This window comes from Uranotaenia lowii, chromosome 2 (assembly GCF_029784155.1).
Source record: "Uranotaenia lowii strain MFRU-FL chromosome 2, ASM2978415v1, whole genome shotgun sequence".
Lineage (NCBI taxonomy): Eukaryota > Metazoa > Arthropoda > Insecta > Diptera > Culicidae > Uranotaenia > Uranotaenia lowii.
In genome coordinates this window covers 242,424,864-242,449,640 of record NC_073692.1, presented here as the reverse complement: position 1 = coordinate 242,449,640, position 24,777 = coordinate 242,424,864, and the positions used below count along the sequence as shown (strand labels likewise).

At 37.3% G+C, this 24,777-nt stretch overlaps 4 protein-coding genes and 1 long non-coding RNA gene across 5 annotated transcripts; 2 read left to right on the top strand and 3 right to left on the bottom strand.

Annotated features, from left to right (window-relative positions):
• Positions 1 to 1,183: 1,183 nt before the first annotated feature.
• LOC129746824 (60S acidic ribosomal protein P1) lies at positions 1,184 to 2,013 on the bottom strand. Its single transcript, XM_055740711.1, has 3 exons — positions 1,816 to 2,013; positions 1,453 to 1,702; positions 1,184 to 1,387 (listed from the first exon to the last, which is right to left on the bottom strand). The coding sequence occupies exons 1-3, from the start codon at positions 1,888 to 1,890 to the stop codon at positions 1,374 to 1,376; spliced, it is 339 nt and encodes a 112-aa protein (XP_055596686.1). The 5' UTR covers positions 1,891 to 2,013; the 3' UTR covers positions 1,184 to 1,373.
• Positions 2,014 to 4,253: 2,240 nt separating this feature from the next.
• Positions 4,254 to 7,817, top strand: LOC129744919 (F-box-like/WD repeat-containing protein TBL1XR1). The gene is made up of 4 exons (XM_055737675.1): positions 4,254 to 4,534; positions 5,326 to 6,311; positions 6,375 to 6,491; positions 6,736 to 7,817. Exons 1-4 carry the CDS (start codon positions 4,477 to 4,479, stop codon positions 7,117 to 7,119), a joined length of 1,545 nt encoding a protein of 514 aa, XP_055593650.1. The 5' UTR covers positions 4,254 to 4,476; the 3' UTR covers positions 7,120 to 7,817.
• A 2,115-nt stretch (positions 7,818 to 9,932) lies between these two features.
• Positions 9,933 to 11,156, bottom strand: LOC129746867 (ribonuclease H2 subunit A). The gene is made up of 2 exons (XM_055740774.1): positions 10,845 to 11,156; positions 9,933 to 10,785 (listed from the first exon to the last, which is right to left on the bottom strand). Exons 1-2 carry the CDS (start codon positions 11,038 to 11,040, stop codon positions 9,998 to 10,000), a joined length of 984 nt encoding a protein of 327 aa, XP_055596749.1. The 5' UTR covers positions 11,041 to 11,156; the 3' UTR covers positions 9,933 to 9,997.
• Positions 11,157 to 11,816: 660 nt separating this feature from the next.
• On the bottom strand, positions 11,817 to 13,621 carry LOC129748406 (uncharacterized). The gene is made up of 4 exons (XR_008737721.1): positions 12,927 to 13,621; positions 12,734 to 12,870; positions 12,330 to 12,672; positions 11,817 to 12,267 (listed from the first exon to the last, which is right to left on the bottom strand). It is a non-coding gene; the product is annotated as an uncharacterized LOC129748406 (long non-coding RNA).
• On the top strand, positions 13,241 to 16,523 carry LOC129748405 (E3 UFM1-protein ligase 1 homolog). The gene is made up of 5 exons (XM_055743019.1): positions 13,241 to 13,445; positions 13,496 to 14,965; positions 15,362 to 15,826; positions 15,997 to 16,208; positions 16,273 to 16,523. Exons 1-5 carry the CDS (start codon positions 13,369 to 13,371, stop codon positions 16,401 to 16,403), a joined length of 2,355 nt encoding a protein of 784 aa, XP_055598994.1. The 5' UTR covers positions 13,241 to 13,368; the 3' UTR covers positions 16,404 to 16,523.
• The last annotated feature ends 8,254 nt before the right edge of the window (positions 16,524 to 24,777 follow it).

Here is a 24,777-nt window from a genome sequence, read left to right as displayed (position 1 = left end):
CTTTATCGGTGAGGGTTAAAGAGTTGAAATGAAAGGCGGATAGAAGATCAGAAGAAAATTCTAAGGTGGTGAAAAGAGCGAAGAGCATTTGAAATAGAAGCTTGACCACATACTAAATTCTTTGTCCCGCACCAATTAACTGTATTGAAGAAGTAATACCCAATAGAGGAGGCACTACGTTTTTCGATACAGTTATGGTGCCCATAATTAACTGTATCGAAAAACGTAGTGCCTCCTCTATTGTGTATTACTTCTTCAATACAGTTAATTGGTGCGGGACAAAGAATTTAGTATGTGGTCAAGCTTCTATTTCAAATGCTCTTCGCTCTTTTCACCACCTTAGAATTTTCTTCTGATTTTCTATACGTCTTTCATTTCAACTCTTTAACCCTCACCGATAAAGCCGCAAATTAAAAATGAATAACAATTTAATGATTCATTTAGAAAAAAAAATCACAGACCTACCGAAAATTTGAGAAACCCAATTTATAGACTAATATAATAAAAAGGGGTGTACGCTCATCTCGGAAATAAATTATAGGTTTCAATCTTACTTTTCCGAAATCATATTCTTATCAACAAACGTATTCATTATAAAAAGTGGAATCCCAAAAAAATATGTTTGTACGTTTAAGCGAGGACGTGTATAATTGTATGTTCAAACTTGAAAATAAAACAAATTTCCGTGGGTCTCCATATTTTTGTGTTATGAAAACTGCACCATTATTCCACTACAAAATCGCACATTTTCCATTCTGCCATGCCAGAGTTTTAATATCGCATTTCAGAAATGCGTCGACAAATCCAAATTAGAAAACTGGGAGGTTGATTTGCGTGCCCACAAAACCATGCTTGGGACTGGATCCTTTATGCTACTTTCGAAAATTGGTTTGCAATATACAAAGCGTGTATCTCTTTGAGCAACTTGATTTTTATAATACCTCTGCAAACTTTAGAAAACTTCAACAAGTAGGAATATGAATAAAAGAAAAAGATGAGAAAACGAAATGCGACTAGTTGAAGCAACTAAATCCTATCGCATCTTTAGTGTGAATATGGTCAAAACCACTACTACAAAAATGTAATGTCGTAACGATTGTAAGAATTTAGGTGATTTTTCTACGATCGTTCAGATAGAACGCATCAATCTGGCTTTCGGATTATACAATATTTTAAACTTAAATGCATTTCAACAAGTTTGTTTTTGGAACGAGTTGAAAACTTATATTTTATTTGTACACATGTACATTAAAACTGTACTGCATATAAAATAATGTTTAGCGGACTTGGGCGATGGGAAATCGTGACAGGGTAATGGGCCTGCCCTTTCCCAACGCTCCAAACCCGCAAGTCCCGATGGAAGTGAAGGCGATCTAACCGAAGAGACCTGAAACAATAAAAATAGACAACATTGATTGAACAGCCAGATAGAAACCTCGCATATTGACTCACCGAATCCCAAATCGTCATCGGATTCTTCAGGTTCTTCCTCCTTCTTCTCTTCCTTCTTTTCAGCAGCAGCTGGAGCGGCAGCACCACCAGCAGCAGCAGCCGGAGCAGCGCCACCGGAACCAACACCGGATCCGATATTGGTAATCAGATCCTTGACGTTGATTCCCTCCAAGGCTTTGGCGAAGAGACCAGGCCAGTATGGCTCGATTTCAACGTTAGCGGCCTTCAGAATGGTAGAGATTTTCTCATCCTGAAAAAGATTGAAGCACATTTCAATTAGGCATATGGCTAACAGGCATGTAAACAAATTCTTAACCTACTACAAAATTTACCAGAACATGTTACGGTTTTCGAGATACTTACGGTCACGGCGACATCGTCATCGACAAGAATGAGCGCCGAGTACACACAGGCTAATTCAGCTTTGTTTAGAGCCATTTTTATGTCCGTCAAGGGGAAAATACCGTGCAAGTCGTCAAAAATTGACCTTAGCTCCGGCCAGAGAACACTGCACAGTATGAAAGCAACTTTGCAAAAGAGAGCGATTCGTTGACGTTAGCTCAAAGCCGGAAGTTGGCCGAGAAGAATACTTTGCGTTTTCCTGCTGTCAAATTTGTTGGCCTACTTGTACAGAAACAAAACAGCACTGTAGAACTGGTAGAAATCGCGACATCAAATTCAAATTTTGTTGACCTTTGTACACACGCAGCAAAAAAGTTTTTTAGGATAAAGGAATTTTCCTTTGTTTAGTCGCCAAACTAAGGAAAATTACTTTGATTCTGGGACAAATAAAAAATAATCTGTTTTCTTTTATTTCAAAGAATTTTTCACCTTTGAAATTAAAACAAATTCTTTGATTCAAAGAATAAATCCTATTGTATCAAATAAAAAAGAGTTGGCCGATGACATAGTAAGAGCGATGCGATGCGAATTGGCGAACGCGGCCAATGCGAACTCGAGCGGTGGAACAAATTGACATCTGCTTCGCCGCGTTGAGTATGTCAGGTTTAAACGAATCGCATACATTTTCATCAAATGTGGTTCGCCGCATTAAACCGCATTCGCCGTTTCGCATCGCATCGCATTCACTATGTCATCGGCCTTTGTTTCAATCACAGAGAAGTTTCAATAGAATATTTCTAGAGTTTGTTTTTATATGGTCGTATGAACCAATGTAAACAAAATTAAGTTATTGGCTGCAAACGTTTGATAAACATTCTATGTTCGGTAAAAACTTGGTTTTAATTGATAACATTAATAAACTTATTTGAATTTTGGACGTATAATAACTTTCACTTATAGTCTGTGAAAGTTTACGTAAACATGCAATTATTGAGAAAAACTGCCTGCGGGAGAGATTCGAGCCATGTCATGAATTGAGGGCTAAAATTAGTTGTGGGGTGAGTACAATAAGCTTTTAATTTTGACCGTTCTAAAAAAAAGCTTTTGTTTTCATTACAGAGTCATAAGGTTTTGGCGACAACTGAGTAACCGTCACTATGAACTGAGTAGCTGAAAGTTAGCGAGTAGTACCAAATTATATAATACAATTCTTCATAAAAAAACTTTTTCATAACATTTCAGATGTTGTTTTGGCTAAGTTTTTATAAATTATGTATAATTTTTATTCATTATCGTGGCGACACTGCGTTGAGAGATTGCAAAATCGAACTTACTTATTTACATGTTTTTTATTCTAAAATTTCCTTTCGCGTGAGTTTTTCATTACGAGCTTTTCATTAAGTTTGAAAAAAATAAATTTTTACTTAAAAAACGTCGATTCCCAACAAACATTTTTCGCTGAACAACCGCTGAAACACTATTTAGTTCTACCTTCAAATCAGCTATCTTGCTGAAAGAAGGCAACCGAAATTCAGGGAGAAGCTGCTGTTCAGCTCTTAAACATCGACATTTGGAGAAATTAATCAGCGAAGTTGCCATGAAACGTCAATTGACGGATCAACAAAAAAAAACAAAAATAATGATGACCGATGTATGCCCGATGTTTGCCAGCTATTTTTCCCCTCTCTTGTTGTTTTTGCTTCATTGAAACTTGTCTCGAACTCTGAACCTTCGACTTGTTGGTCTCATGCCGCAGAACGCAGAACCAACTATGGATTCTGTGGAGCATAGGAAAAGTGTCGTTCTTAAGCGACCGAAATATCTCCCAACCAAGGTCAATTTCACATGAAGAAATTGAAATAGAAATGCTTCGAAAATAAAAAGAAAATTTCCCGGCTAGGCCATTAATCAAGCAAAGTGAGAAACTACTAATAATTAGACGATTAAAAAATCCTCATTTCGATCCATTCGCTATTATGCATTGGTTGATCAATGACAACAGAAAGTTTGATAAAGCTGAAAGTCGCTTTCAAAGTTACCCTTGTACAGCTGACGCCTGTCAAATTTGAATGGTGTCAAAAATGGTTGGACAAAGGCTGAACGAGTTATTCTTCAACCAATTTTCCCCTACTTTCTATTGGCTGAAATAAAACTTCCTTACATGTTGAAACAGCGCTGAAGTGTTTCGTTCTTCAGCCAGAAAGCTGAAACAGCAATCAGCACCTTAACACAGCATACGATCAGAGAATTGGCGTTTTTAATCAGCAAAAATGTTTGTTGGGTTGTATCTTGTGTAGGTTACGTGGTAATATAAAACTGTTCAGGAGTGAAGCTTATTTAGAGTGTTTTATTGTGTCTTCGCTAAAACGCAAATTTCAAGAAGCTTTTTGCGCGTTTCATTTCTGAACAATAAAAATGTTTAAAAGTGTTTGTGAAAGCAGTTTTGTTTTTCGGGTTGTGTCAAAAGATTGCTCAAAAAACAAAACACCCTTCGCTTGGAATTGTACAAAATTCCAATTTTTCTAGTGAAAAAAGTGTTTGATTAGAATTTTTACCGTGAAAAAGTTTCCTTCGATCACACATTATCTAAATCACATAAAAAACAGTTCAATTTAAATTGAAATAACCAACGTATAGCTCCCCGGTTTCAACTGCCCGGAGACGTACAAGAAACAAGGCGACATGAGTTTCTCAAGCGATGAAGTTAATTTTCTTGTTTACCGCTACCTCCAGGAATCAGGTTAGTTTATTTTATTCGAATCAATTATTTTTCCCGGGAAAGACGATGCGTTAAAGTTAAAACTGATTAGGTGCATATTTTCAATTTCTAGCTGAAACCAAATCGGCCACCGCAATCTATATTGATTTATTTGATTACTCAAGTCATGGATGCTCCGTTTAACAAGATCTGCAATGTTGATGCGGATCGTAGATTAACACATCGTCAAATTTATTAAATTCATTGCGTTTTATAAAAAAAACTTTACCCATTTCACCACTAGCTTGATATGGGTGCTCATTATAAGATTTTCAGACGACACCTTTTAAAAAAAGATTAAAATTTGAACATAGGTGTTTAGAGGGTCGGGCATTTGATCCATGAATTTAGACTTCAGGCCAGGATAAGAAGTCGTCCATATCAAATGTGTGTCGTTATTATGCGGGTCATATAAGAAGATTCAAGATCTCGAAATTTGCGTCAGGGGGTCATCCATTTACCGAATGAATATACATGCGAATTAAGACAAAATCTCTCCCGAGGGTTTTGCTGGAAAGCCACGATCCTTGATCCTGAGTTTCATGTTGATGGTCAGCAAAAAGTATCGTCCATACGAATGAATTAATGGTTTTGCGATATTGTCCTATTTTAATTTAAAGATTTGTTTCAGAAAATGGAGTCGCCAAAATAAATTAATAATTGTACCTATTTGTAACGAGAATTATTTTTCTCTGTTTATAAAACAGCAAATGAAACGGAGTTTTTTCGACATCAGTAGTTAGTTTACTAATACATGTTATTTGGTTTATCAGGGTTTTCCCATTCCGCGTACACTTTCGGAATTGAATCGCACATTTCCCAGAGCAACATCAATGGTGCACTGGTTCCTCCGGCAGCTTTGCTTAGTATTCTTCAGAAAGGACTTCAATATACCGAGGCGGAGATCAGCATTGGTGAGGATGGCACAGAACAGCGATTGGTTGAAAGTTTAAGTTTGATTGATGCCGTCATGCCCGAAGTGGTTGCCATAAGACAAAATCTCCAGAATCAACAGAAACAAACAATTAAAACTGAGACCGGAGAGACGAATGGAACACCGGTTGCGACGACTACTACAGAGGAAACTTCCACAGTGCAGACCACAACGTCGACTACTACAACCACGACATCGGCCTCAACACCTGCTCCTGCTGACACCATGGAAGTGGATCAAAGCATTGAGATTCCTGCTTCAAAGGCTACGGTTCTCCGTGGTCATGAAAGCGAAGTGTTCATTTGCGCTTGGAATCCAAGCACCGATTTACTTGCTAGTGGTTCCGGAGATAGCACTGCCCGTATCTGGGATATGTCGGATAGTTCAACCAACCCAAACCAACTGGTGTTGAGGCATTGCATTCAAAAAGGGGGTACCGAAGTACCTAGCAATAAGGATGTCACATCATTGGATTGGAATTGCGATGGAACTCTTTTGGCAACGGGCTCTTACGATGGTTATGCTCGTATATGGCGCACCGATGGGTTGCTAGCCAGTACTCTTGGTCAACACAAGGGACCTATATTTGCTCTCAAATGGAATAAACGCGGTAACTATATTCTATCGGCGGGTGTTGATAAAACTACGATCATTTGGGATGCTGCCACAGGACAGTGTACACAGCAGTTTAGCTTTCATTCAGCACCGGCTCTCGATGTAGATTGGCAGACAAACCAATCTTTTGCAAGCTGCAGCACGGATCAGTGTATTCATGTCTGCAAATTGGGTGTAGATAAACCGATAAAATCTTTTCAAGGACACACGGTAAAAAAAATGTATTTAACTATTGTCCTTTTATGTCCTTACCTCAACGAATTTTGTTTACAGAATGAAGTGAATGCTATCAAATGGGATCCTCAAGGGCAGCTTCTGGCATCGTGTTCCGATGATATGACACTGAAGATTTGGTCTATGAAACAGGATACATGTGTTCATGATTTACAGGTGAGGAGCAATTTCTTGACCATTAATCTTCTAACTTCGGCTGATGATTGTCGGTTCTAATCAGTTTCGATTAATAGATTGTTGTTCGTTTAGACATCTTGTGCTGGTAATAAAAAGTTCGGTTTACTAAGTTAGAACCCTAGAAGTATATGCATTAGTATTCGATTTGTAGATTCGGTTTGTTAGGCATTAAATTTAAAGCCAATAGTAACAAAACTAATAGAACTCGTATTTACCACTTTAGGCTCATTCGAAAGAAATTTATACAATCAAATGGTCTCCAACGGGAACGGGTACCAACAACCCCAACATGAACTTGATTCTGGCAAGCGCCTCGTTTGATTCGACAGTTCGTCTCTGGGACGTGGAAAGAGGGGCCTGCATCCACACCTTGACCAAGCACACAGAACCGGTTTACTCAGTTGCATTCAGTCCGGATGGTAAATTTCTTGCATCAGGCAGTTTCGATAAATGTGTGCATATTTGGAGTACTCAGAGTGGTCAGCTGGTGCACAGTTACAAAGGTACCGGCGGTATTTTCGAGGTTTGCTGGAATTCACGGGGCAGTAAGGTCGGTGCAAGTGCCAGTGACGGCAGCGTGTTCGTTTTGGATCTGAGGAAATTATGAGCGGGACCAACAACCGCCGCTGAGAAGAAGGCCAATTCAACAAATTCGACCAATTCTTAAAGTGAGCGGAAAGGGGGATCTCGTATTTTAAAAACAAAACTTACTATTTCGCATGAAATGAAGCTTATATTAAGATATAAAACCACATTTGTAAAAGTCTCTTTCGGAAGAGATTTCTAGCGTGTAACATTTGCCTTGGTTGAGAAGATATTTCTCAATCGTGGCCGTATTGCAAGTATTGAAAACGGGAGGTGAAGCTACAATTATTGGAACAAGAATGACGAATTAAATATGATAAAGAAAATATTCTGTATGTGTATTGGATATATGCTACTACCTGTTGACGTTGAAAAGCAAATCATTATGGTAAAGGACTTTTTCCTCAACGATTAAATTTTCGGCTATCACTTTAGGCATAACACGTGTTACATTACAATAACCTGCAAAATTAAATACAAAATTACTCTTCTATCCATAATCATGGCAGAAGTATTCATAAACTCAGTCAAAAATCTTAACAATTACCTACAACAAACAAATAAATGCATTCTAAGTAAAAGGTAGTTTTAGCTGTTTGGAAAGTTGTAGCTTATCGTCAGTACAGTTCTTCTATTTGATGGGCACCGAAAAGTGTGAAGTAGCGCAATACATTCTGAAGGTAGACGTAAAGTATAATAAATATATTTTAGATACCCCACGTTTTTGGCTGTATTACCTTATAAAATATTCGATAAACCCTTTTCGTTATTCGTTGGTTTGTTCTGCGTGGCACTTAGTGAGATGGCACAAAATACCTACTCCCACTGCTTCAGTCAAGAAGCCTGACTTTGGATGCTTAAATAAGCTCAATCGAAACACCTGCTGAAGTCAAGTTCAGCAAGTATTTGTTATTTGTTATTTGTTATTTATTTCTGATCAACGGATCACATGTTGATCCCAATGATTACTTAAAATTAAGGTTAAAAACAAAACATTTAAATCTAACTACGGGGATCTCAAGGCCCTAATCACTTTTCTTCGGAAAACATCCCTCGAAATGTCGAAGTCAAAATGCTCCGAAAAACGGTTGAAAGATTTCATTGCACCGATGAGGGCGCTGTTAGCTCCGTAATTGTTCATTCGAAAGGGAATGTACAATTGAAGATCCTGATTCCTGAATCCACGGGGTCGTACACTAAGCGGAATAGCCTCCAAAAGCGTGGGACAGTCGATTCGCGATGTCAGGAGGTCGGCGACAAATGAGGCACGTGTTGCTTGTCTGCGGGCTTGAAGGGTGTCGATATCTAAGAGGCGGCATCGATTTTCGTAGCTAGGCAAGCGAAAAGGGTCTTGCCAGTTCAGGTGTCTAAGGGCATATCGCAAGAATCGCCGCTGAATGGTCTCGAGCCGATCGACACCGTTCTGGTAGTAGGGACACCAGACAGCTGAAGCGTATTCAAGGATGGAACGAACAATGCTGCAGTATAAGCTTTTCAAGCAATACACGTCCTTGAAGTCCTTCGCCACTCTAAAAATGAAACCGAGGCTTCTGGATGCTTTGTCAATCACATAGTTGGTGTGTGCCTTGAATTCCAGGCGCTGATCTAAGATTACGCCAAGATCGTTAACGTGGTTCACACGTGCGATGGGTTCGTCTCCGAGGAAGTACTCCGCAATTGAAGGCTGCCGCTTACGAGAAAAGCTGATGATTGCACATTTGCTGCGGTTTAATGGCAGGCAGTTAATGTCACACCACTCAGCGAAGAGGTTGAATTGACGTTGCAGGAAATTGATGTCGTCGTTGTCGTTTATGGTGTAAAATAGTTTTAGGTCATCAGCATAGCCAAGTTTGGGGACGTCGAGGAGTGACAACACGTCGTTGAAGTAAATTAGGAAAATAATCGGTCCGAGATGGCTACCTTGAGGCACACCGGATGTAGCAGGAAATTGCCTGGAAAAGGTGTCACCCGTTCGAACAATCAATTTACGACCAGTTAAATAACTGCGGAACCAGCCGAGTAGAGTACCACAGAATCCTAAGCGTTCGAGTTTACCGATGGCAATTTCATGGTTCACCTTGTCGAATGCAGCAGACAGATCGGTATAGATTGCATCGGTTTGAGATTTGGCAACAAAACTTTCATGCACAAAAGAAGTGAACGTTAGCAAGTTACTTGTCGTAGAGCGTTTGGGCATGAATCCGTGTTGATCATTGGAGATGTTATTTTTGCAGTACGTGAAGAAAGGATCCAAAACCACCAATTCGAATAGTTTGGCAATCGAACATAAGGCAGAGATTCCACGGTAATTGTTAACATCTCTTCTATCTCCTTTTTTATGTACCGGGAACATGTAAGCTTCCTTCCATAGTAGAGGGAAGGTGGCTCTATCTAGCGAAGCTTGAAAAATGAGCCGAATAGGGGTCAGCAAGACAGGCATGAAACTTTTTAAAAAAGCAGCTGGTATCCCGTCCGGGCCCGTAGAAAAGGAATTCTTAAGCTTCGCTGCTGCTCTAGAGATGCCACGCTGAGATTTCATAGGCCACGCTGATTTCCAAGCATTGATTTTTTTTTTTTTTTTTGTAAATTCTTTATTTGAAACGGCTCATACCTTTAGGCTTTAAGGAGCCAAACTCGTTTTGTTTGATAACAATTGTGTGCTTATATCTAGTTCACTTTAAAAGAAAAAAGAAGATAGATAGGGAAATATGAAAATAAGAAGAAATTATAGACGAAGATCAATAGCTTTTAGGAAAAGATATATTTATTTCAAGCATTGATTATCGTTCAACAATTGGAATGAAGGCTGGATTCTGGCAAATCAAAATTCTCAAATTATTTTATTTTTGCTTGATTTTTTATTACCGGTATTCAAAAAACAATATTATAGGTGACTACTTCTAAATATCTGAAACGTGAACAAGACACCGTTCGTGGAAATATTCATGACGTTTACGTTGATCATTCCGGTCTACTGAAAAGTATTTGGATAGCTTTTCGCTTCCATACGTAGCTTTCTGTTTCTCATGTTCGTCGTCATCATCCTCAAACTCTACGTCATAAGCTTTTTTCTCAAGGGCTTTTTCTGCAGTAGCCCAGCTAAAGCGAACTAAACGAGGATAACCGAAGACCAGCTCGTAATCGGCCAGAAACTTTCGTGTTGCCGGATCTCCAGGATATCCGCTGCCAAACTGAATCTCCGAATCTACCTTTTCACGGAATTCCCATACTTTCAACGCATGGTCTCTGCTTACTTTAGCACAAATACTGGCCGCCGAAACGATCGGATAAGTGCTATCAGCTTTTTTCGCTACTGTGATTTTGAACTTGGGGAAAATCGCTTGCAATTTGGCTTGATACTTTTCTGGTGGGCCCACCGTATCTACGTACAGCTCGGCAACATTGACACCTGCCTCCACGGCTTTGTGAACCAAACCGATTGCCGAATCCATTGAAACTTCGTTGAGGGAATGTTTTGAGCGGCGGTACATACTCATAGAGATTTCGTTGGGGGAGATAACTTCCACCGCCCAGCCAATACACTCAGTAGCATAATTCTCTCGGTTCATTTCATCGAAAATGGCATCCCGCTTTTCTTCAGTAAGCTGCTTGGAATCAGCAAAACCAAGTTTTTTAAGGACATCTTTTTTGTTTGTTGGACAGAACGCTATTCCGTATACCATAGGGCCTACGAGAAATAACAAGCTTTTATAACAAGAAAAAATTGGACAGATAAAATTTGCTTACCTAAAACAGGTCCTCTGCCGGCTTCATCTACTCCAAGGATGCACGGTTCATTTTTGCAAAGTTGGGGAATTTCAGAAATGTATGTATAATTTTTCCCATTATCCTTTGACCTCAGAAATGGTCCAAGAGAATCTAAACTATCGATTTTCATGTTTTCCGTAACAGTAGGGTCATATTTAGATTTTGGCGAATCCATTCTATTATAAATAATTTTTATGTTCCAGAATCTAACAAAATATTGTAAATTGAACGTTTCGAACGAAGAAGGCAAACAAATTCGATTAAAAGTTTACGCGCGTTTTAATGGTATTTCCGCTTTACGCCGACAACGAATAAACCGAAAATTCATTAAGTAAAGACACAAACCTACACATTGATTACTATGCTATAACTGCTGAATAAAATTCACTCAAAGCAAATTTAGACTTAAAATTTAAATTCTATTTGTATGAATAAGTCTTGAACATTTTTCGAAAAAAATATTTTATCCATTGAAATTTGAAAGAAAAATTGAAATACTTAAATACATACTGCGCAAAATAAAACTTTCAGAATAAGGCACAAAAGCATGCATGATGAAACATAATTTTGTTTGGTTCTAAATACGATTACTTTTTCTTTAACGTGAGTTTCACTGGATCTGCACGCTAGAAACTATTAAACCATTTACGATTCAAAAATAACCATTTTTGACCTTTTCCCGGGAAATGTCATTTTATGAGTTCTTCATGAGAAGTCATAAAATGACTTCTTAGGGAGAAGTTCGAATATGGTTATTTTTCAACCGAATGGGATTCTGGAGGAGAAGTTGAAAAATGGTTATTTTTCAACCGAAATTCAAATGAGTTGCTTTTTTAGATTCATGAGGATTTGTCATAAAATTTTCGATAAATATCGTCATTTTTCGTTCAATCGCAAAATCACAGAAACCGAAGAAAGAGTAGTGATAATATTTAGTATATTTTTGTTCTAAATAGTTTTTTTGGCGACAGAAATCAAAGTCCTTCTGGGACGGTACATTGTTTTCGTGCCAGCTGTTGTAGAATAAGCTGACTACAAACTATTCCCTGAAGCTTGCTGTTGGGCCTAGACAAGTGGAAGCCTTCAAACGGATTGGCTGACTGAAGGACGTTTTTTTTTAGGTGCTTTCAAATTAATTGGGGCCGGATGATTGTTGGTAATGTTGGCACCGGTAGCTGGTACAGGAGGTGAAGCCATCATCGGTGAACGTGGCGCAGGAGGAAGTAGCATGTAGAGTTGATGATTCGGCTCCTGGAAGTAGCGTACGGGGTACCAAAAAAAGATGAGGACTGTATCGCTGATCGGCAGCGAAGCCAAAACAGGAAACGCTAACAACTGCGCTGGAAGTGGTGGTCTGTTATGCTTTTGATGACAATTGTGCTAACACTAGAATTTCGACGTCCTAAAATTAAATAAAACATTTTAAAAGAAAATCGTAAATACATATGTCAGAAAATATTTTACCAATTTTTGTTCTAAACGGGAGTACTTGTTTGATTGCCCTCGGAGTCTTCTTGGCAGGGAGACATGATTTTGTTGCGGTCTTTAAAGCATGCAGTTAAAGGTGGTTAAAGCCCCAGGAGATATTTTACTTCCAATTCGATGGAATTGTCGGAATGAGAATTCATCTTTTTCCGCAAGGCATCGAATCCTTGAAAGTATCCGGAGTGGTAGTCCTATTTAAATGGTTCTGCTCTGCCGACATTCAGTTGAATTTTAGAAGGGTGATGGCAAACAAATCTATCACGTCCAATTTTCGCATTTCGGTATCCAGCTGCTCGTCCGGAAGTTATCCTGATTTGTCATCCTGAAATGGCATAAGCAATACCGGAACTGCTGACGATCCACATATTGAGAAGAATACAAACCTCATGGCTTCTCTGGCCTGCCAGCGGTAGCCCGCTTTAGGATGTAGGGCATTTTTATGTTCCTTAACAGGATGGCCATAGTACCTGATAGCTGACTATGAGAGGAAGAATGGTATTGAAGATTGGCCATAAGTTTCCTACAAATAAATTTTGTTACCTGTCGAACTCAAGGATAATATTAGCAATGAATTACCTTCCAGCAGGGGGGGTGCTATGTTATTTGATCCTAAAATTGAAATACTTTTAACCCTTCCGGTGAAATCCATCCGATATCGGATAAAAAACTTCGAACAACGCGTACAACTTTGCCATTATACAATGTTTTTTTTTTCGATTGAGGTTAAATTTTCATTCTTTTTTTGGTTAATAACCGAAAAGTTGGAATATGGTTAAAATTGTAACATGAAATATTTATGAAAAATAACCATATTGGCAGTTCTGCAGAAAAAACTAAAAAATGGTTACTTTTCATTCGAAAATGGTTAAATAAAAATGAGCGTGTGTTGTTGACATTTTCTTGCATATGTGGAATTGATATCTTTTACAGTCGTTTCAGTCTTTAAAAAATTTATAATTTAGTTTATAAACGTCCATTAAGTTTTACTTCAATACAAATACTTTAAATAAACATAATCATGACGTCAGATTGGGATGAAATCAAACGTTTGGCGGCCGATTTTCAAAAAGCCCAGCTTTCTACAAGCCTGCAAAGGTAAGTTTTGATGTCTTTTACGGTTCCTAAATAATTAGTTGATTTTTCAGGCTATCGGAACGGAACTGTGTTGAAGTGGTTAGTTTGCTTATTGAAAAAGGGTTATTGGAGGTCATTTTTACGACCGATGGCAAAGAATATTTAACTCAAGACCACTTGGCCTCCGAGGTGAAAGATGAAATGTACGTCCGAGGGGGGCGAGTTAATCTTGTTGACCTAGCTAAGGTGTTGAACGTAGACTTCGAAAAAGTACAACGTGTAGCAGAAGCTATCGTGAAAAATGATGGCTCGATTAAATTTGTACTTGGGCAGCTGATTGATGAATCGTATATGGAGCGGGTTGCTTCCGAAATCAATGAGAAGTTGTCTCAAGTTGGAGAGATCAATATAGCTGAATTAACGGTTGTCTATGATTTACCAGCAGATTTTATCTTAAATAATATTGTGTTGAAGCATTTGAACAAAGTTATTATGGGCAAACAAGATTCGTCCAACGCAAACATCTTCTTTACCCAGTCTTACGTGACGAGAAGTAAAGCCAAAATCCGTGGAGCCCTAGCAGGAATAACTAAACCAACTCCAGTGTCTGCCATCCTAGTACAAACTGGAGTACCAGAGAGAATGTTTTTCTTATTGGTTAATGAAGTAGCCACTCTGGGAAGCGTTACCTCAAGAAGCCCTGGAGCACAGTACATTCCACACATCTACACTCGAACACAAACTGAATGGGTTCGTAGTTTCTATCGACAAAATGGTTATCTGGAGCACGATTCAGTGGCCGGTTTAGGTGTATCTGATGTTAAAAATTTTATCAACAACCAACTCGTCAACGAAAAAATAATCCATCTCAAGAAATGTAGCGTAGGCGAAAAGTTGATTGACCAAATAACGTCTTCTCTAGATGAATGTATCTCGTCCAATACATATTTGGATATTTCAACAGTTTTGCCATCGGTTATGAGCGACGAAGATGTCGAGCAGCTTATATCGATGGTTCTTACTCCGGCTAAACAGAAACAGACGCTGATTTTCGGCAACACGATTCTCACTACAAAATTCCTAGATGACATCGTTAAACCATGCTACGATATAGCACAGGTGAATGCCAAACAATCCGTTGACAGTGGTAGCTATCAACAGTATATGGCTGAAAAAATGATGAAACATCAGGATCCTGCCGAAAAAGACACAAATAATGATGGTCGTGCAGACAAACGAGAAGAGCGACGCAAGAAAGCTTCAGGTGGTAAAGGTGGTGGCGGGGCTCAAGGAAGGGAAACGAAAACTAAATCCACCAAAAAACACTCGCGGGGTCAGCGTGGAAATATTTCAGATTCTGATGATGACGAACCCAGAGTTGTTAGTGGTGGTTCCGTAAAAACCAACAACAAGGCTGGAAGTGGAAAAGATGCGTCCATCGAATTGATAACGATTAAAGAAATTTTCAAGGTGTTGGAGTCCGGTTTAGAACCAGAGGGATTGGAAGATTTGTCAAAACAGTTGGCACAGCATTATCATCCGTGAGTATCATAATGTTGTATTTATATTGACTATTACGGAATTTACGGAAACAAATTGACGACAAGAAATCTATTATTCTAGTTTGCTCAAGAAGTGAACTTAGTAACTTTTTTTTCATAAACTGCATAACCTTTAACTATACAATGCTCAAGATTTTACTTTTAACTAAAAATGCAGCCTCTAAGCAAAAGAGATAAAGTATTTAAGTAACATTGCCATGATTTTGAACGTACGAATTCGTGGAAAATATATTTTGTCGTTAAATTGCCGGACGTACTTGGTTGGTCTAATTCACTCTGCTTATATTAAAATTTTTGGTTACAAAAATATGTTTTTTTCAATCGCATATTTTAGTCAACTTTGGTGGTTTGATTTTTATTTGTTTCTTATTCTAGTCATTTCAGCAAAATGGCTTTGACAAAAGCGCACGAGCTGTATGAAATATCACTGCATCAGAATAATCAAAACCGCCGTCAAACACATGCGAATCTTCAGGATAAACTAAATAATTTGTACAACGATATTCGCTTGTACGATAAAGGCATCAAACTTCTACCAACAGATGTACAGTCGCAGTTGGTTAAGTACCTGCTAAAATCGTTGGGTACAGACTTCTGCAATGAAATCTTTTTCTATGTGGCAGCAGAATGTAATCTAAACAGTAGCAACGGAACAACGCTTACAGCGGAGCAACGCACAAAGATTACCAATGATTGCGATGCTGAATACAAAACAGCTCTACAGGCTCTTCACAAATCGCTTACGGGCAGCGCTTCTATCGACGATTTCCTATTGGTTGCGGAGAACTCACTACAGGCTTGTAGTATGATCGTCAAAAAAATTGATAAGAAAAAAGACCGGTAATTATCATCAATTGAGTGGAGGGTTTAAGATGTGGATATGTTGTTAATTAGTGGCCTTCGATTCGGATCAATAAAGGCTAGAGCGACATATTTTCAATTAGGGGATGAGTGCCTGTGATGTTAATTAAGATTGATTGAATTATGAACTTTGTGCTGTACCGTTTTAGGAATGTTATTCTTTGCCACAAGCACGGACTGCTGGAGCAGCTGAGCAATTGTGTGGATCCTGCACTCGTTTTACATTTAGCCGTGCTTATCATATTCACTATTACCACCCAAAATATGCTCCATGCTTCTGGGCGCCACGTGTCAGCAATTTTGAGTTTCCTGCAGCCTTCACTCACCGGAGAGCAGTCTACCACATTGACCACTTATCATGGTTAGTATGTCAAAAAAAAGTTGTTTGTATAAAAGTTTTCTCAATCACTTTACGATTTTCGCAGATTTGGTGCTGAAATTGCTGAGCTCGGAAAATACTTCAGATGAAATTACAAAACACCTAGATGCATTAACACCAGCCGTCAAAGAAATCGCTATAAGTTACAAGAAAGCTGGCGTCACAATTGCCGAATAGTGAAACGCAAAAAAGTGCATTTTTAGTTCCGATTGATTGTTACATAAGTGCTTTGAAACGATTATTCTTGTTTCGCTTTGGTTTGTTTTGAATAAAGTGTTTTCAGTATATGCTGGTCAACATATTTGTGTATGGAGTATGTAAAATGTGATAATAATTTGATTTTCCTTTCGCCCGAAAACCAGGACGGCATAGTCAACTATACGTGACCAACACATTCTATCTGCATTGAATTCGCGACTATTTGTTAGGTCATTTTGTTTGGCTCTTTCTACCCATCGTCAGAGAGTGAACGGTTTTGCTTTCATGTACCCTTATTCTACGTTTTACGTCAAATGAACTCACGCCGGAATTAGCCTTTTTTCTATACAGCAAAGTTATTTTTAGCGCATTTTAGGATAGGATAAATATTTTTTTCGACGTTTTTTCTCTGTCGTTATATCTCAATTTCACGGTTAAATCAGAGCGTTTCATAGTGATTCACTTTTATTTACGTTTGAAAATGGACAGTACGGCAAATGATGTAATAACTAAATGAATGAAGCGTCGCCATGTGGGTTTGAAATATATGGAATAGCTCTGTTATTTATAAATGTCTAACGTAGATTCGAGAAAATACATAAGTTATATATGTTTTTGGGGGCTCGTTCTGCATTTGTTAAATCGCTGGTTTAATGGCTAAAAGAATATTCAGGTTTTCTAATTCTGAGTTCGAATGCAGATTTGTGTTAGCGAAAAAAGCATGATTTCAAAAAAATGATTTCTGATCACTAATAACGATTTTATCTTAACTCTTATCGAAATGCAGTCATCGGATGAAATATTTTTCATAATTTAGGCTTTAAGAAAACCCGTTTTTGAAAGAATTTGGCCGACGGAAATAAAGTTATTGATGAAAAACTGGTTTTTCATGTATCTCTCGAATATAATGTCTCAAAATCTCATACAAACTTCAGGCTCGTTGAGCGACCCCTTCCCGTGATCCGATCTGGCCCAAATTTGACATGAGATCTTGTACTAGGACTAGGATCAATTTTGGCCTGCAGCGCATAACATTTCACAGGTTTTGAATTTCCCATACAAATTTGGGGCAGTCTTATATCTATACATTGTCGGATAGATAGATTCTTGACGATTTCAAACATCAACGAAACACTTAAATACAGAGAAGCTGTCAGAAATTATGAGTATTTTAAAAATAAAATTAATTTTTCGGACTTTTTACTTTATTAACCAGTTTCTGATAACCTGGTAATACTGGTTAATATAATATAATAAATTATGAGTATTTTAAAAATAAAATTGATTTTTCGGACTTTTTATTTTATTAACCATTTTCTGATAACCTGGTAATACTTATCGACTTTATTATATTTTATGTTGAGTAATAAGACTAAACTACCTACACAATGAAATATCATCAAAATCGGTTAACATTCACAACCAGGAGAACGAAATCTAACTACAACTCAAATTTCCCTGAAACGGATATTTTGCGAACGCCTTTGAATGGTTAAAGAATATATTTCGCTGTCGCTGTCGCTTGCTACTAGGGCTCTGTACAAAATTGCAAAGGGTTTTTTTCTATTTTTTTTTTTTCAAAACGTGAGTGGTATAAAAATTGTAAAAAAATGGTGTAAACTAAAGCAGTGCTTTGTCTTAGCCGCAGTAGCAAAAAAAAAAAAAAAATGAGAATCGCAAAGTTGAAATTATTTCACACATTTTATAGCATTATTGAATTAAAAAAAATCACACCAACACACACAAATACACTGACATCGTCTGAACTCGTCGAGCTGATTCGATAGGTACCTATAAAGGTATATCTAAGACCCATAATTAATGATCTCCCAAATCGACCGATAACTATACCTTTCTGAAAGAAACCCGCATACTAAAAAACCGTATCTCAAACCGTCTCTACGATACATCAACGGTTTCAGAAATAGTGATTGTATCTGAAAAAGTAGCTGTTCTTCTGAACTTTACTTCGCCAACGATAACAGACGAAATATGAACGTTCATGTAAAAACGTGCGATGGTAACTGGAAAGGTGATAGAATGATATGAACGACTTCCTTCAATTTTTCTTTGACCGTTAAATTGAACTCGAACCGTTAAACAAACCGTTCATTCCTTCTGTCATACTTGTCAAACTCGCACGTCAAAATCAACGAAACGCCCGGTCAGAGATGCCAGTTGGTTTTGTGCAAAATTAGTACACAATTATGAAAATAACTTTATTTTTTTTTACTATCATTATATTAAACGAAGTTCAGCTCTTGATTTAGGCCGATGACATGGTGCACCCCGCATACTAAAAAACCATATCTCCAACAGTCTATACGATACATGTACGTCTCCAGAAATAGTGATTATCTCTGTGAACGCAGCCATTAAATAAAACTTTACATTGACAACGATAAAAACGAAACATAAACGTTCATGAGAAAAAGTGATGATATCTGGAACGGTGGATGAATTGTATGAACGTTAACTCCTATTTTCTGTTATCCTAAAAATAATCTCGAACCGTTACTCATAGTGTCCATGTCTCATGTCAAACTCACGTCAAAAATTGGCCAAATCGCGGGTCAGAGATGCCAGATAGTTTGGCAAAAAATCAGCACACTTTTATGAAATGATCATGAAAAATACTTACACTAATTTAAGGACATTAATTGGGTACCAGGCAGATTTCAAGTTCATGACGAACTGCTCCAATGCATCCGAAGAAAAACTGCAGAATCTCCAGATATATTTTTTGATTTTCTTATAGTGGACTAAACCAAACTTTCATTTAACCATATTTCAATCATTAATAAATTATTAAGAAAGTCAGGTGGTTTTCCAAACACCTTCAAACAAAAATTTAAAGAGAAATTTTCCTTTTAAGAATAAGTAAAATATGTTTTGCTTACACACTCATTTAAATAAGTTTTCCGTACACTCAGAAAAATACTATTATGTATGCCATAAGATTCTCTTATGAAGTGGCGCCATAAGAAAAATCATTGAAATTCATAAGATTGTCTTATGACGCGAATGAATTTTGAAGATGAACGCCTATTGCAATGAGAGGTTGTTGCTTTTCATAAGAGGTTCTTATGGAAACAGTAAATCACTTTCTAATAAGAATAATTTTAGATATTTCATGCTGAAAACATCCCCTTTATTATTTGCCAAATTTGTTTGAAATCAAATCATTTATGGTCACCATCAGCAGTGCATCAACAGACGCTTCCATCAAAGTTTTTTTTAGCCGCATCCCAATCTTCGACCTTGTTAGATCAGATAGCTCAAAAGTAAACAAAAATGTATTTCAAATTACTAATATGTCGCTCACATCAGAAACAACAAATCGGACTTACCATTCCGGAAATGACAATAACATTTATCTTTGAAGTAAAACTAGTAACTATGAGCTGGAGATTGCTTCGTTCTGTTAGATGATGAAAAAACTGTTGAAATGAACGAATGTGTTCATTACTTCCACACAATGTCGTTTCTTCTATTTTTCATAAGAACATCGTATGAAAATTGAAAGAATTTCGTAAGACTCTTATGAAAAATTATTTTACACTCTAAAAAGCGGTTCATACGATGCATCTTATAAAAATTAGAATAAGAATTTGCCTGAGTGTAGAGATACTTTTGAAACATGAAAATATTGGGGAGGGTACGGTATAATTGCTTATTTTTAATTATAAATAATGCACAAATATATTATCAATTTATAAAAGTCATTAAGTCAGTAAGTAGATCTAAAAGCATCTAAGCTAATAAATCTTTTTTTAATTTTCACATTTTAGTCTCTTATTGGTACAATTTTGAAAAACTGGTTTAGTTGGCATCACTGCCGAGTGCTGTCAACTGAAACAGAAGAAGAATACAAAAAAAAAGATATTTCGTTTTTCGCGTTCGCTTCGGTTAAATTGGTTCCAGCAGCAACAAATCCTCTAAGATTGTGGTCCGGCGGACGGACACACGGACAAGCCGGAGAACATCAGCGCAAAAGGTAAATTTTATAATATTATAGAATCGATTCGAATGTACGAAAAAGGATTGTTTTATTTTACCAACAGGAGCTGGAGGAGTAATTTCCCGGATGGATGGATTTTAGTACCAGCAGCCACGCGAACGTCCCGCCCGTGAGTCCGAAATTAGGGCTATTCAATGGAAGAGGATTGGAAGGGAGACTCCGGGAGCGCAGAAACCGTTCGTTGTGCCTGTGGCCGGATGGGACCGTTGTTGGCGATCCCTGACAACACCAAATTCTTCTTGGATGGTGTTCATGTTCAAAATGTAAGTCAACTAAATATATAAAAATTGAATAAATAATTAAAACCAATCAAAAATACTTCCATGAAAAGATCCGAAACCCCTGTATAAAAATTTGCACATGTGTGCGTGCCACATTCACGTATGATTCCAATAAACGTAGGCATACCTTCGGAAGAAACGTTTTGTCAAATCGTATCAGAACTATCACTGCAAATGTTCAGTTACAAGAGAACTCTAAAGATAACTGTAGTGAAAACAGTTTGATGACCAAAATACGTTTTCCACGAGCGGTTTTTCGACGTTATCTCAACTGTTCGTAGAACAGTGTCTCCATATAGAAGTTTTAACAGTTTTAAACAGTATCATAACTTAACGCCATATTCAACAGACCGTCGTTTTGGAATTCAAGATAAGTGCAATGTTTTTTATGGTTTCAGATATCATTTTCTAAACGTTTTTTTACGCTGTTTCTAATCGTTTTATAACTACAACAGGAACTGTTATGTTACAATATTTTCGTATTCGGGACGCGATGCGATGCGAATCAGCGGATGGGAATTAATGCGGCGAACCACGTTTGAGGGAAATGTATGAGAATCATTTAACCTGACATTAAATGCGACGAAGGAGATGCCAATTTGTTCCACCGCTCCAGATCGCATGGGTCGCGTTCGCCAATTCGCTCTCACTATGTCATCGGCCTTACAAGATGCTTTTAACAATGCTCATTATGCAAGATGATTACGCAAGTTTCTTTATACGAATCCATGGACTTAATTACAATTTTAGTTCATTTGTCATTGAAAATAATGCATGTTATTAAAAAACATCAAGCAATTACAAATTAGATGTGTAGCATGCATGCAAAAAGACGACCTGGAAATATAAACGCTATAAATCTTTTTTTACTTCCACATATTAATTTCTTATCGGTACAATTTTCAAAAATCGGTATTGTCGGCACCACTGCCCACAGATGGAAGAGACACAAAAACACAACAACAATTTTTCGCCCATCCGAAATCTGCATTCAACAGGATTCTACTGGCTGTCTCCTGCGGAAGCTACCGGAATTATTAACCGTAAGTAGTAACAAATAAATTCTAAATATATAAAACAGATTAATGATCATAAATTAATTTCAGCTACCTCGCTCATTCATCACCCGGGTGACGATGGCTTACCAGCATTCCATAGCGCTGGAGCTACCCGAATCCATACGCTATGCCCATGGCCGGGTAGGATCTTTCTGCAAGAATCAAATTATCAATCGGTTTTAATTTATCATGTAAGTGTTAACCCAGTTCAATAAAGATAATGAGAAAAAATTAAATTGATATTAAACATCCGAAAATTTCCAAAATATTTCCATCTATGTGTGTGTGAGACCGCCATTGATGTATACGGTTCTAGATAACGTTAGAAAATACGTTATTTGGAATCGTTTGATAACTATTACTGTTACTGTTTAGATAAAAGATTACTCTTCGAAAAACTGTAATATTAACAGTTTGCTTGTCTAAATACGTTTTCCAAGAGCGGTTTCTGGACGTTATTTATACTTTTTGTAGTACAGTTCCTCCATATAAAGGTTTTAACAGTTTTAAACAGTAACATAACTTAACGCCATATTCAACAGACCGTCGGTTTGGAATTCAAGATAAGTGCAATGTTTTTTATGGTTTCAGATATCATTTTCTAAACGCCCGAATAGGATTGCACCGTGAAAAAACCATGAATTCCATGTTCACAGACCATAAATTGTATGGTTTACACAATGATTATAATCGTCCTCGATACCGTGAATGCACATTGAAATTCATATTTTTCGACCATACATTTCATAGTTTTGACGAAAATAACCATGAAAAAGGGGTATTGTTATGCAGCGTGACCATGAAAAAAATGGCGATTTTCCATACATTGGAAAGCTGAAAAATATAAAGTTCATGGTTCTTTCAGCTTCCAGTTTTTCACAATAAAACCATGAAAATCCAATGATTTTCATTGTGTGCCCACTGAAATAAAAATCTTTGCTCGTGGTGAGATTTTAGTACTTGTTTTTTTGGTTTGTCATCATTTTTGTTGATTGATTTATTTAAAAACGAATAAGTTGATTCATTTATTTTTATTAAACACTTATTCTCAACACTTATACGTACATTTCATCACTTATTGGTCATTCGCTGGCAGGCCTGAGACTCGCACCCGCGCTGGCATTCGCACTCGCATCCTGCGACTCCCGGCATCCATCCAATCACATAATGTGCTGCTACTGCAAGTGTGTTGGATAGGATTCATTTAGCTAGAATTGATAAAAAATGATTGTCAAGATATTTTTGTTTTGTAATTCATGATATGAACTCACCTGCGGCCGTCTCCGAAGATTTTGACGATAAGAATTTCATTAATTCACTTTACCGACCGAGGACGAAAAAAAAAAACACGTGCCGCGGCTGTCAAAATACCGAGCTACACGAAAAACTGGGAGTGTTCAAATTCTTGAATAAAACTCGGATGTTCTTTTTACCATGAAGTACATAGTCACATTTAAATTCATTGGAAAATGAATGTTTTATCATGGTTCTGTTCTATTCGGGCGTTTTTTTACGCTGTTTCTAATAGTTTTATAACTACAACAGGAACTGTTGTGTTACAATATTTTCGTATTCGGGAAGGCAAAAAGGTAAAGGTTTCAAACGGTGTTTTTTTTATTTTTCAACACTTACATTCAGCTCACATATCACTGTCGAATGATACGTTAGAAACGTAAAATATCCATATTATCTTATTAAAAAAATTACATAGTAAATTTTTGCCTCGATTTCCAGCGAAAAAAAAATTGCTGGAAAAGTCCAGCAATCCAATTTTTGCTGCATGGAAACCAGCAAACATTCTTCGTCTTGCTGATTTTTTCAGAACTTGATCTGCGTTGCTGAAAAACCAGCAATCGGTCTATCAAACTGGAATTTGTTTTTGTTTTGGCTACACACAAAACTTTCGGGGCTCCACTTAGCAAAATTTCGCTGTTACTTACCGTTAGCAAAAATATTTTTTTACCGTCGAGTTAGCAAAAAGCTAAATTTACTTGATTTTAGTAATTTTAAAGTTTATCTTGCTCGATTTTAGTTAAACGAAAGTATTTTAGCCGCTTTGTGCACAGACAGCAGCCGCCGCGTGTTGGGAGGAAAAAAACAAACTGACACGATTGAGCGCGGTTCCGAAAGTTTGATTCTGGTGCTCCTAAAGGTGGCTAAGTCAACTACGATATACTAGCCTAATCGACGCCGGAAGCGTACAGGTAGGATCAATTATAAATTATAAAGATTTTCCAACTTTTTAATTGTTTATTATTTTTCTACCAGGTTACAACTTCAAAAAGAAATCCTCAACAGTCTGGAAATGAAAAGGGCCGAGACTGAAAATTCAACGAGCTCCATCCGACACACAACTTAGTGCATTCGTTGGTAAGAATGGCATTGCAATCCGCTCGCCGGAAGGTGCGTCCCCAGGATCGGAACTTCTGTTCTACAAAGTGTCAAAATTTTTAAGAAAAATGTGAAAAATAAATTAAAAGTGAATGAAATTTAAGTATTGTATTTAAGAATCAAACATTCCCCCTAAATCACCACAGAAAAACCATAAATTTTAAAATTTCAGGTCCGGGCGATCTTTTTCTCCGGTTTTTGCTAAAAAAGTGAGCAAAAATAGCGGCGGCTAAATTTTTCGCTCGTTTGCTAAAATTTTAGTTCGAAAAAATTGCTAAATTGATTGCTAAGATTTTAGCTGGTCAAATTTGAGCAAAATTTTGCTAATTTCCGGCCTCGAAAGTTTTGTGTGTAGTTATTTTTCGTTGCGCGCAAAAAGTGTTAGTTTGTTTTTCGTTTCTGTAACGGTCACCAAATTCTATATTTTTTCTTATTCCAGCGATGAACTATTTCAACCAAAGGTAAAATTTTTTGAAGCGATTAAGTATTTCGTTAAAGAAACTAATAATTTCTGTTTTTATTTCAGAAGGAGCATGGTGTCCATGATTTGACGAAAACAGCCGACCCGCTGGCAGATACTATTTTATTTTGTAAAAAAAATT